The sequence below is a fragment of the Dendropsophus ebraccatus genome, chromosome 11 (genome assembly GCF_027789765.1).
Source record: "Dendropsophus ebraccatus isolate aDenEbr1 chromosome 11, aDenEbr1.pat, whole genome shotgun sequence".
Classification (NCBI taxonomy): Eukaryota; Metazoa; Chordata; class Amphibia; order Anura; family Hylidae; genus Dendropsophus; species Dendropsophus ebraccatus.
In genome coordinates this window covers 37,968,867-37,982,029 of record NC_091464.1, presented here as the reverse complement: position 1 = coordinate 37,982,029, position 13,163 = coordinate 37,968,867, and the positions used below count along the sequence as shown (strand labels likewise).

Genomic DNA, 13,163 nt, shown 5'->3' with positions numbered 1-13,163 from the left:
CAGTCTCTTTCCTTAAAGGGAACCTGTCACCCCCCATGCTGGGGTGAAGGCCGCCCGACCCCCCGCTAGAGCTCCGGATACTTACCCCATCTCGCCAAGTCCCACACAAGGATATCTCCGTCCTGGGACCGACTCCAGGAGCGGGACTGGCGAGGCGAGATCGGGTAAGTATCCCGGGCTCTAGCGGGGGGTCGGGCGGTGACAGGTTAAAAATTGGGTCAGATTTATTAACATGTCAAAATAGGAATCCTGGCAACTCACCACTTAATCATCATGTAAAGTTTTATTCGGTTGTATATCCATAATCGTGTGAACAATGGAACAGCAGAACGCGTTTCGACAGTATGCCTTTGTCAACTGCCTGTCAGGCAAACTCTTGTAATCAGATCAGGTTTGGTTTGCAACTAGGCTCTATTCACTTTAATGGAACTGAATTGCAAAACCTACACCCAAACTAGAGACAGGGGTGGTGCTGTCTTTGGAAGAAAGTGGACATATTTTTGTTGCACTGGATAATCCCATTAATAAATTTAATTTCTTCTTTTGTGTTTATAGGTTAATTAAAATAGTGGATCAAATTGGCTTACAGCTGACTTTCCCCGGACAATCCATTAATCTCACCTCTCAGGCTTTGGCGCTGGCTGTGAGTAAAGTCAATGACAGCTCTTTCACAGGAACATCATTCGGGGTAGCATCCACATCTGGACTACAGGTAGAAAGAACATCTTACAAGTACATTGGAAACAATGTATCACTGATAACAAAGGCAACTTTGAAATATTAGGATAGGTTCACAATGCATTTTAGCCTTCTCTTAGAAATATATGTTATAAGACTGCAATAGTAATTCCAAACCACAGGATAAAACAACTTTAGTTGCAAAATTTCTATTTCTTTTTATAGTATCAAAAGTAGTCACGCTAGACATTACATCCAGAATAATATACAAAACGTGTCACCACTGTGGTAAGGACGACCAGGTGCGGGTTTTCACACCGCAGCGGGGTGCTCTTCAGTTCATCGTCCAAAAAGACTCTCACTCTCCAGGAGAAACAGATGATGTCAGAACGCACGCTACATTTTGGGGGGTTCCCCTTTGTCAGTGATTGGCAAAGGGGCAAAAATACTCAGCAAAAATAATGTGTGTGAACATAGCCTAAAGGTTATACAGTTTCCCTTTTAAATTTTTGTCATTGTAAGCTACGATACTGTAAACCATTTATCGTTTTATGATATCGGGCACTGATTGACCAACTTCCAGAATTTACATAGCCTAAGGCCATGTTTATACATTGTAAGAGACCGGCCGTTTCATGACCCGGCTGGTCTCAAAAAAGGTCATCCCGGCCGATACTACAGTATCGGCCAGATGATCTTTAGAGCCGCAGAGTTCTGATGCGCGTCCACATCAGAACTCCCCACTGCACACTATGGAGCGAGCGGACGGAGCCCCACTCTCCACAGTGTGCACTGACAGGGTTTTCTGCGGCTGCTATTCACTGAATAGCGGCCGCAGAAAACTAACATTTCAGGTTTCTACGGCGCCGCAAGTGATCCCGGCTGGAGTGTATACCATGTGTATACACTCCGGCCGGAATTCCCTCAGCCTGCAGCACTACGTACAGTAAGTACCGCAGGAATCAAGGACGTTGAAAAATGGCGGTGATTTCTGTGGAACTTACGTAGTGTGAACATAGCCTAAAGGAGTAAAAAAAATACGTACTGGAAGGCTTAAGATAAAGTAGAAGTAATTTATAAATCTGTATAATGTTCTGACACCAGCTGATTTAAAAACAGTACTCTTTCAATCCTGATTTATCTATGTAGTATGGCATGAATGAATGGCATGGACAGTATTACTAGTGAGAGCCCTATAACACAGGACGATTATTGTGCGGAAAATCACTATATTGTTCTAATTTAAACAATAATCATTCTGTGTAATTGCAAGCATCAATCGAAAAAGCGTTTGTATTTTGTTGATCGTTAATTTAGATATGACCCTAAAAAAATTAATCAATTGCTGTAATTCCACATTTGTTCACTAATCATTCAGTGTAATTGCACTTCATTCCTTCTTTTGCTGGGATCAGATGGAGTAAACGATTGTAATACCGATCATAACTAGCGGCAATTGTTCTGTGTAATATGGTGAACGATTTCAGGTTAACGATAAACAATCTCGTTTGCAATCGTTTATCACTAAAAATCGCTTTGTCTTATAGGACCCTTACTGAATGTACCTAAAGCGGTACTCCGCGCCAGGGTTATTTTTAGGGCATGGCCAGGGAAGGGGTAAAAATAGAGGCCGCCTGTCACTTACCTCCCCGATTCCAGCGCCGGGTCCTGGATCACGCCGCCCCGTTCTCCCGTCCTGCAGCCGCTTCCTGGTCTGAGCTGTGGCTTGAGACGTCACATCTCAAGACGGCTCAGCCATTCAGCAGTCGTAGCAGAGTACCGTCTGAATGGCTGAGCTGCCTTGAAACGTCACGTCTCAAGCCGCAGCTCAGACCAGGAAGCGGCGGCCGGACGGGAGAACGGGGCGGCGTGATCCGGGACCTGGTGCTAGAATCGGGGAGGTTAGTGACCGACGGCCTCTATTTCCACCCCTTACTGAGCCATACCCTAAAAATAACCACCGCCCAGAGTACCCCTTTAAGTTAGAATTTTCTTACACTGGAAGCTACTGGCCATAGCAACGCAGTTCATTTAGTTGTATGTATTATGTGCATAGGCTGATACTCTTGCTCATGGTTCCACTTTATAGATAACTTGAGACAGGTTTCTTAGTTATACAATACCTAGTTAAAATATAATTTGCATAATGTGGATATTCTTGTAGCCTGTTACTGTAATGAGAATTGTAAAAATCAAATAAATGTTCATACATATTTGAAAGAAACACGTCCCCATTAATCTGCTGCATAATCTGTCAACAGTGTGTTATAGTGTATCCCACTAAAGACAACAACTATGAAGATTATAGAAACTAAAATATAACTTTTATTATTTTCCTTATTTAAAAAACAATTGTGCAGAAAGTGTGATTAAAATAGGAGAACATAGTGTGACTATTGCAAAATACAAGGATCCAACTTTTCCCAATCACCCAGTAGATAGTATATTGATAAATGTCTTTGTGACAGTTGAACCCCAGAGTAGGGGTCTTATTATGTAATGGGAGCGACGCTGTAAGTGGCTTTATTTTGCGCTGCTGACAGAAGCTAGATACAGTGGCCAAGATCGATATGTGTGTGGGGAATCTCTCCCATTATCTGGTACACACATCAGTGCCGCTCACTGTTCATGCAGCGCACACTTGGTTAAACTGTCACTAGCCTAGATGCATCAATCAAATATCCATACACCGCATTGCATCCGTATGGAGCTGTATAACGGCCAGGGGTATAGGTATGACCCATTCAGAGATCCCCGTGCCGTGCTCCGAATCACAGTGAGTGTAAGGAGGATATGACCCAGGACGGGGTTCACTGTAAGTCGTAGCAAGCCGTGTTCCGGCCTGTTGCCGGCTGAGTCGGTATAGTAACTTGTGTTACAATCTACTGTTGGTGCCGTACACTATGTTTTCTAAACTAAAAACACACAAACAAACACCCCATCACCCCAACGTTTCACCACAATACTAGTGGCTTTCTCAAGAGGATTGCTATTAGTGACCTATCCCGCTTACTGCAGTATACTTATGCGTTCTGTCAGTGTTACTTGGAACCTCCCATTTTTTGAATAAACAAGTGAAGTTAGGATGTAAATCAGATTTACATATGCACGGATTAAGAGGGCGTGTTCTATTCGCATACAGCCAATCAGAACATCCTTGTAGTTATGATGTCAGTTATCACGGGACACCTAGAGTCCCGCGCTTGCGCTGTTATTATCTTTACGGACTTAGATTTCTATCTCAGAAAAACTCCTTAGTGCGCATGTCTAGGGACTTATACTTAGATCTCAAATGTAACGGTCATGTTGCGCATGTCTAGACACTTAGAATTCGGGAGTTAGATTTAACTACTGCATGTATATTTTGCGCATGACCGGGCACTTAGAATTTAAAAAAGGATTTCACTGTGGAGTATTACATTCCCGGAAAGACCGGAGGGACAATAGATATTGTAACAAGAAACCATTATTCTTACTGATTATCTCAAAGAGAAACACCACATAAATACAGGTGAGTACCATATATTCTAGGAGTCATCCGTGATAGAAATTAGAATGTAATAGTGCATATGAATTTCTGTAGAATTCCCATTTCAATTTTGTTCACTGTATAATTATACACAAGAAAGAGGGAGGTGGTCACTATTAGAAGGGAGATAAATGTAATTATCACTACAGTTTGATTCGTAAGACTATTGACTTAAATTTAGCAAGACATTTAGATGAAGGGGGTAAAAGTAAACCCCTCATTCATAAATGAATGTCATAAAGCGACCCCAAAAAGGAAATGTGTTTGGTGAAGTGTTCATTGTGCTCTGTGAATACTACCCGATCTTCCCACCACCCAAGAAAAAGATTAGCGTATGACGGTGCACATGTGGTCCCCATCGCTGCCCCTCTTAATTCATGATAGATGGTGTCGTTGAACGTGAAAAAGTTGTGTGTGAGAATGAATTTGAGGAGTGTAAGTGTAAAGGTATTGTGGTTTTGATATTGTGTGCCCCGTGAATTCAAGAAGTGACTAATTGCAGTGAGGCCAAGGTGATGCTGTATGTTACTGTACAACGCTTCAACATCCAAGCTGACAAGTATAGTGTTATTAGTGACAGTGACATCATGTAATTTAGAAACTGTGTCCTTGGTATCTTTTAGATATGATGGAAGCGTGGTAACAAACGGCCTTAGTATCTGATCGATGTATTGACTTGATTCTTGTGTAAGATTGTTATTGCCCGATACTATGGGGCGACCAGGAATTGGTTTAGTCTTTTTATGTACTTTGGGGAGGGAATAAAAAGTAGACATCGTTGGTTTTTCTTCATATATCACTTTAAATTCATCATCCGTAATAAGTTTATTTCTTTTGGCCTCCATCAGCAAGACTTTAAGCTCCCGTAAATAAGTCATTGTGGGGGTCCCTCCTTAAGATCTCGTAGGTCTTACGATCGTCTATGATACGCAATGTCATGGCCAGATAGTCAGTTTTATTCATGAGTACTATGTTGCCACCCTTGTCCGAGCTTTTAATTTCAATGTTGTTGTTTTTCCGTAGATCTTCCAGGGCATTCCATTTCTCCCTTGAAAGGTTGCTCGGGACTTTTTTTGCGTTTACCCAGCTCGGCTAGATCTAAACTGACCATGTTGACAAAAGTCTCTATGTTATGGTACAATGCAATTGTTGGTGTGTATTGATTTTTAGGTTTTAAATCCGAGAAGGGTCAGGTTTTCTTCTTCCAGGGCCTCAAGTGCTCTGATGGCTTCATTTTCTCTTTGATGAATGACTGAAGGATTCCGGGATCTGATAAGATGATATTTATGTAAAATGAGCTTCCTGGCAAACAAATTAATATATTTAACCCAGTTAAATTCATCAAAGTCTGGTGTCGGTGTGAATGTGAGTCCCTTTTTGAGTAATATCATTTGTTCAAGATTCAAAGTTACAGATGATAAGTTGATGATTTGAAGATCATTATTTAGCTGTTTCTCTTTAGTCCTAAAAAAAGGGTTGGTATGTGTGGTCCACTTGTATTTTGACCAGAAGGTGATGGCGTTATGGTTAGAGGAGGTATTTAACTGTAAAACGAAGGGGATTATATATGTTGCCATGTGTACCTGCACAATGATTTATGTTGGCAAAACCATACAAGAATTCAAAGATGGTGTAGGGTCCCATATTAGTAACATTAGAACAGGCACTGAAACCGCAGTGGCGAGACATGTGAAGGAAATACATAAAAACAATCCAAAATCAATAACCTTTTTCAGTTTACGTAAGATGATGTTGGGCCCAAGAGGAGGCAACATCCTCTTGAAAGAGGAAGCTAGATGGATATATAGGTTGAAGAGTGTGAACCCCAGGGGCATGAATGAGGGGTTTACTTTTACCCCCTTCATCTAAATGTCTTGCTAAATTTAAGTCAATAGTCTTACGAATCAAACTGTAGCGATAATTACATTTATCTCCCTTCTAATAGTGACCACCTCCCTCTTTCTTGTGTATAATTATACAGTGAACAAAATTGAAATGGGAATTCTACAGAAATTCATATGCACTATTACATTCTTATTTCTATCACGGATGACTCCTAGAAAATATGGTACTCACCTGTATTTATGTGGTGTTTCTCTTTGAGATAATCAGTAAGAATAATGGTTTCTTGTTACAATATCTATTGTCCCTCCGGTCTTTCCGGGAATGTAATACTCCACAGTGAAATCCTTTTTTAAATTCTAAGTGCCCTGTCATGCGCAAAATATACATGCAGTAGTTAAATCCAACTTCCGAATTCTAAGTGTGTAGACATGCGCAACATGACCGGTTCATTTGAGATCTAAGTATAAGTCCCTAGACATGCGCACTAAGGAGTTTTTCTGAGATAGAAATCTAAGTCCGTAAAGATAATAACAGCGCAAGCGCGGGACTCTAGGTGTCCCGTGATAACTGACATCATAACTACAAGGATGTTCTGATTGGCTGTATGCGAATAGAACACGCCCTCTTAGTCCGTGCATATGTAAATCTGATTTACATCCTAACTTCATTTGTTTATTCAAAAAATGGGAGGTTCCAAGTAACACTGACAGAACGCATAAGTATACTGCAGTAAGCGGGATCGGTCACTAATAGTAATCCTCTTGAGAAAGCCACTAGTATTGTGGTGAAACGTTGGGGTGTGGGTGATGGGGTGTTTGTGTGTTTTTAGTTTAGAAAACATAGTGTACGGCACCAACAGTAGATTGTAACACAAGTTACTATACCGGCTCAGCCGGTCACAGGCCGGGACACGGCTTGCTACGACTTACAGTGAACCCCGTCCTGGGTCATATCCTCCTTACACTCACTGTGATTCGGAGCACGGCACGGGGATCTCTGAATGGGTCATACCTATACCCCTGGCCGTTATACAGCTCCATACGGATGCAATGCTGTGTATGGATATTTGATTGATGCATCTAGGCTAGTGACAGTTTAACCAAGTGTGCGCTGCATGAACAGTGAGCGGCATTGATGTGTGTACCAGATAATGGGAGAGATTCCCCACACACATATCGATCTTGGCCACTGTATCTAGCTTCTGTCAGCAGCGCAAAATAAAGCCACTTACAGCGTCACTTCCATTACATAATAAGACCACTACTCTGGGGTTCAACTGTCACAAAGACATTTATCAATATACTATCTACTGGGTGATTGGGAAAAGTTGGATCCTTGTATTTTGCAATAGTCACACTATGTTCTCCTATTTTACCACACTTTTTGCACAATTGTTTTTTAAATAAGGAAAATAATAAAAGTTATATTTTAGTTTCTATAATCTTCATAGTTGTTGTCTTTAGTGTGATACAGATGTACACATAGCGTGAAGATTAGGGGCAACCCCGTTTTGTAACAGTGTGTTATAGGGCAGAAAGAGCTGAGCACACTCATATATACATTTAGGAGTTTAGTGAGTGATGCTCAGCAATACGATCACTCACTGGACTTGTTAGCAAGGCAATATTAGAGATTTTAATTTAAAAAAAATAAATAAAAACCTTTGGGGGGCATTTACTATTGAGTCTAAAACGTGCAATTTTTTGTACAGAGAAGTTGTCTGTTTTTTACCCAGCCGAATAGGACTAATTTAACAAACTATTCATAAATTTGTGAATAGAATATTTGCAAAAAAATTGCGCAAACATATTTGCCTGGTACTGACCAGACCTGCAGCAGTTTGTGTAACTTTTTAAAAATTGGCAAATAATATGCTTGGCACAAAGCCCAGATTATGCAATTCCTTAGGTGAATACTCAAAACAGGCAAATTCAAAAAAGTCGCATCCAAAAAATACTGTTTAAATGTTTGTTGTATTTTGATGTCATTGTAGACTCTTTACTTAACAGGTGTCTTTGGGATCCCAAGTACCTGCAAACGGTGATGGATCCATTCTTCTTCCTGCATCCTTAATCAATGACATGTCTGTCGGTGATAAAAAGGATGCATCCAGACTACAGTTTAACTATTATGCAAAGACTTCATTTTTCCAGGTAAAATCATTTTTTCAAGCTAAAATCTTTTATGATGTTTGACCCAGGCAGACCACTGTAATATACACTGCAATGGAACAGATTCCCTTTACTTACACAGTGTCTCAGTAAGTTGTCCTGTAAGTGGATACAGAATAATAAAAATTAAAAATTTACTGTCATGTAAAGTGGTTGTAATATGGCTTTCTGTATATATCTTTTAATCATTTTGTCTTTCATCTTTTTCAGGACTCATCCCTCTCTACAAAAAAACTGGTGAGCAACGTAATTTCATCAAGTGTTGCAAACTTGTCAGTAACTAATTTAAGGGAAAATGTTACTGTAACTCTAAAGACTTCACGAAAGAATTACTCAGTAAGTACGTCAGTCTTGGTGTAGCAGGGTTATAACATTGTTTCTCTGTTTCTCAAGTATACAGGAAGTGAAGCTGGCACAACATTTATTTTTAAGCTTAACCCCTAGACGACCCAGGGCGTAAAGTTACGCCATGGAAGTCTGTCCCCAGACGACCTAGGGCGTAACTGTACGCCCTGGGTGTTTCTCCCGCTATGAAGCGTGCTCCGGAGCAGAGCGCGCTTCATAGCAGGTGGGGGCCGGCTGCAATCAGCAGCCGGGACCTCACCGGTAATGACACTCTGCAGCGATCACGCTGCCGCGTGTCATTAACTCCTTAAACGCCGCGGCGTTTAAGTGTAAGTGACAGGGGGAGTCCCCTGTCACTTACCGATCGGGACCCCTGCAGTGTGACTGCGGGGGTCCCGATCGGTAAAACGGACTGCAGGAGGTCTCTCACCTGCCTCCGTGCGGTCCGATCGGCGATCTGCTACTCTAAGCCTGCACAGGCAGGCTCAATGAGCAGATCGCCGATAACACTGATCAATGCTATGCCTATGGCATAGCATTCATCAGTGTAAAAATCAAACTAATGTATGTAAAAGTCCCCCAAAGGGACTTCAAATGTGTTAAAAAAAAAGTTAAAAACACCAATACACTACCCCAAAACCCCTCCCCCAATAAAAGTTGAAATCACCCCCCTTTCCCATTATATAAATAAAACATATAAAAATAAATAAACAAATAAACATATAATATACCGTAGCGTGCGTAATTGTCCGATCTATTAAAATATAACAAGCGTCATTGCGAACGGTAAACGGCGTACACGAAAAGAGGGAAAAAAGTGCGCGGATTACCGATTTTATGTTACATTATATATAAAAAAAAATTAATAAAAAGTGATCAAAACGTCCGATCTTCACAAATATGGTATTAATAAAAACTAGAGATCATGGCAGAAAAAACGACACCCCATACAGCCCCGTAGGTGAAAAAATAAAACCGTTATAAGTGTCAAAATAGGCCCATTTTATTTATAATTAATTGCCAAAAAAAAGGATTTCATTTAAAAAAATTTATAACATTAGAGAATCTGTGTAACCTGCATATGGTTGTGTTTGGGCTGACCTATAGAATAATAGTATCATGTCACTGTTACCATATAGTGCATTACGTAGACACAGGAACCCCCAAAACTTTACCATATTGCATTCTTTTTTGCAATTTCACCAATTTATATCTTCATAAATAATATATTTGGAATTCCATCATACATGTTATGGTAAAATGAATGACGCCATTACAAAGTACAACTATTCCTGTAACAAATAAGCCCTTACATGGCTTGTAGATAAAAAACTGAAAGTGCTAGAGCTCTTAGAATGGGAGGAGGGAAAAACGGAAACACTAAGATCAAAATTTGCGCGGTCCACTGGGTCATTTTGGGCCTGGTCCTCAAAGGGTTAAAGGGGTTAGAAGGAACATAAGATATTTATATACGTCTGGTGGCACAATAGACATAAAAAAATAAGTCATACTTGCAATTCACTGCAGTTACCAATCTGCCATCTCCTGTTCTCCGATCATCACCACTTCTCCCTGATTACAAGATGAGCTGTTTCAGCAGGAAGTGCCTGTAACCAATTACTGACTTAGGCGGGACCCCGCTGAGGCCAGTGATTGGTACAGCAGGCAGTTCCTGCTGAGACAGCTTTATCTAGCAAGAACCAGCATTAAGCAAGGACTTGGAGGCAGGTAGAACAACAGAGGGGAAGGTAAGTATGATTTTTTTGTGTTCATATATATATGTCCCAGAAAACCTTTTTAGTTTTGCCTAATATTGGATTCCTATTGATACTATAGATATATAAAAGAGCCTGTCCTGTTATCTTTGAGTTAACCCTTCCCAAATGACCTTGATTGATACCAAACTACTCCCACATCACCCAAAATCATTGTTGCTGAAGGCAAGAAGGTCAGGATTAGCTCCGAGGTCTCAGAAATTATTAATAAAATACTATTTTTATTGTATGAACATATGCTGTATTAAGAAAGATGGTAAATCTCTGTTTATGTTTCCACAGAATGTAGTGGAGTGTGTATTTTGGGACTTCAATAAAAACAGTAAGTATATTGTATTAAAATGATTATGAATTACATAGTTGTGCCCTACGGAATAACCTGTCGGGCAAGACGTTTGATTCTCTATAACTGACCAGCATGCTTTTATTGTAGGTTAGTGCTATGTATTATACAAGATGATAACGGCCATTATGAACATTATCAGTGACATCATAGTACAGCCATTGTTAAAGGCTACATATTTAAAAAAAGATGACAAAGCTAGCTTCTTTGGCATTGGTTAAAAATTTCATTGCAGTTTAATCATCTCCATCTTTATATAATGTTTGTGGATGGAATATTTCTTCAGTGTTCATTGGTCTAACTTTTGACGGCCATAAATATGGCTGCTCTTCCTGTTGTTACACCTGCATAAATTGTTGATAAACACACATAAATACCACAACTTGGCCACTACTCTGACTTTAGATTCTATGATATACGGCTGATTTTTACCTTTGCAGTGGATTGTTCTGTGCTTCACCCATATTAGTAATTTCTGACCCCCACTCAGTGCCTATTGCTTATATAGAAAGACAATCTATGCTTTGATTTAGGCAATTTTTTTTTGTTTACTCAACAGATGGAAGCGGAGGATGGTCATCATATGGCTGCTCAGTTGCAAATACATCACATAATGAAATAGTCTGTAAATGTAATCATCTAACCAGCTTCGGAATATTGATGGTAAGAAAATTATACTATTCGCACATATGACATTGTAACTGAGTTTCATAATGTGATTTGCCCCAATTTGTTTTTAGGTTGGACAATTAATTCATATTGTATTAAAAATATTGTGCTATTTATGATACTATTTATACTCTAGCTTAACAGGACAGTTTGTTCACACAGGGTACAGACAATGGCTGTTGTTTAGCACTCAAAAACAATGGCCTTTGTAGTGAGTGTCAAACAACGGGTATTGTTGATTTGAAAATTGCATTAAAATCAATGCACAATGGCTGAAAATAATTGACAGGTCAATTATTTGCACGGACGTAGCAAAGGTTGTTGTTCAATGCACTGTGTGGACAGTGGCCATTTTTTTGCTTTGACTTCAATGCAACACATTTCTCTATGACAAGAATTGCCCTTGTTTTAAAGTGAAAACAACAGCTGCTATTGTCATAAAAAAGTGTGCTGTGGGGAGTTCTGATGTGGACGCGCACGGATGCGCCCACATCAGAATTCTGCGACCCCAAAGATCATTCTGCAGTACCGGCCGGGATGATCTTGTCAGAGACCAGCTGTTCCGTGACCCGTCTGGGTCACGGAACGGCCGGTGTCTTACTATGTATGAACATAGCCTAGGAGTGCAATCAGTAAAGAATAATTATTAAAAAAAATTGGTAGCTATATGCATATGTCTTCATCTCGTGGAATAGGAGGCAACGATCAGAGGACATCGTTCATGTCGGCTGATCGTTGTGAACATGTTGAAAGATAAACGACTCATATAGCAACGATCCGCTGCCGTCCCTCCGTGGAATAGAATCGGTGGCAGCAGGCCGCCGCTATATCCTATGGGCTGCCCGGACAATCAGCAATCACCCGGGCAGCCCCCCCGCAGCTCCTCCCCAGACTCACCTACTCGCTGCTGCCACGTGGAATAGCGGCAGCAGTGAGTGGGAAACGAGGAGCAAACAAGCACTCACATCGCTCATTTGCTCCTCACTGTCGGCCCGTGAAATAGGGCCTTCAATTTTAGCTGTATGATGGTCAGCAGGGAATTTAGAGTACAGCACTTGGCTATCTCCGACTGCTTCTGTAAAGGATGAATGAAGCATTCATACATGATAGTAGAGTCCTGGTTCTGAGGATCACAGAGCTTGGACCCATCTATTCCACAGATAATCCCTCCAATAAATATGCTTTTGAATATATTTGAAATATAGGCATTGGATAACTGTATTAATGGTTTTCTTTTTTTCCAGAATGTATCACCCAATGATCAATTAAATTCCAAAGATCTCTTGGTTTTGACCTTCATCACATATATTGGATGTGGTCTGTCTGCAATATTCCTCTCTGTCACCCTTGTCACCTACATAGCATTTGAGTATGTACCGAATTCACATGTTTATTGAAACTTGTCTCTGCCTTATGATCTCCTTATGATTTGTCTGATTCATAGTTGTGTGAGGTCAAACAATAGCACAATGTGGGAATTTATCAAAAACTGTAAGAGGTCAGCTTTTATCTATTAACAAGCTCTAATAAAAATGAAAGCTCAACTCTGGTTAATGGTTAAGAGCAACAAAAAGTCTTACTATTACACAGTTTTTATATTATCCTTTCCCGTATATTTAGAGCAGATATATGTACCAGAGAATAAAAGCATTTGGTTTTTAGAATGATCAGCGTTTAGACGGAGAAAAATCATTAGAAGGTTCGTAAGAAAAATCGTTATTGGGATCGTTTTTAAGATCGCTTAAGCCCATGTTTTACATAGGGTGAATCTTTGAAATCAGACTGTTTACACAAAGCGATCTGCGAAT

At 40.2% G+C, this 13,163-nt stretch overlaps 1 protein-coding gene across 1 annotated transcript in view; it reads left to right on the top strand.

Annotated features, from left to right (window-relative positions):
- Positions 1-13,163, top strand: part of ADGRG2 (adhesion G protein-coupled receptor G2) — a 102,742-nt gene that overhangs the window by 74,675 nt on the left and 14,904 nt on the right. The window contains exons 21-26 of the mRNA XM_069946218.1: positions 556-712; positions 8,062-8,205; positions 8,434-8,559; positions 10,626-10,665; positions 11,246-11,349; positions 12,600-12,724. Of these exons, the coding sequence (XP_069802319.1) occupies positions 556-712; positions 8,062-8,205; positions 8,434-8,559; positions 10,626-10,665; positions 11,246-11,349; positions 12,600-12,724 (696 nt within the window). The remainder of the gene's footprint in view (positions 1-555; positions 713-8,061; positions 8,206-8,433; positions 8,560-10,625; positions 10,666-11,245; positions 11,350-12,599; positions 12,725-13,163) is intronic.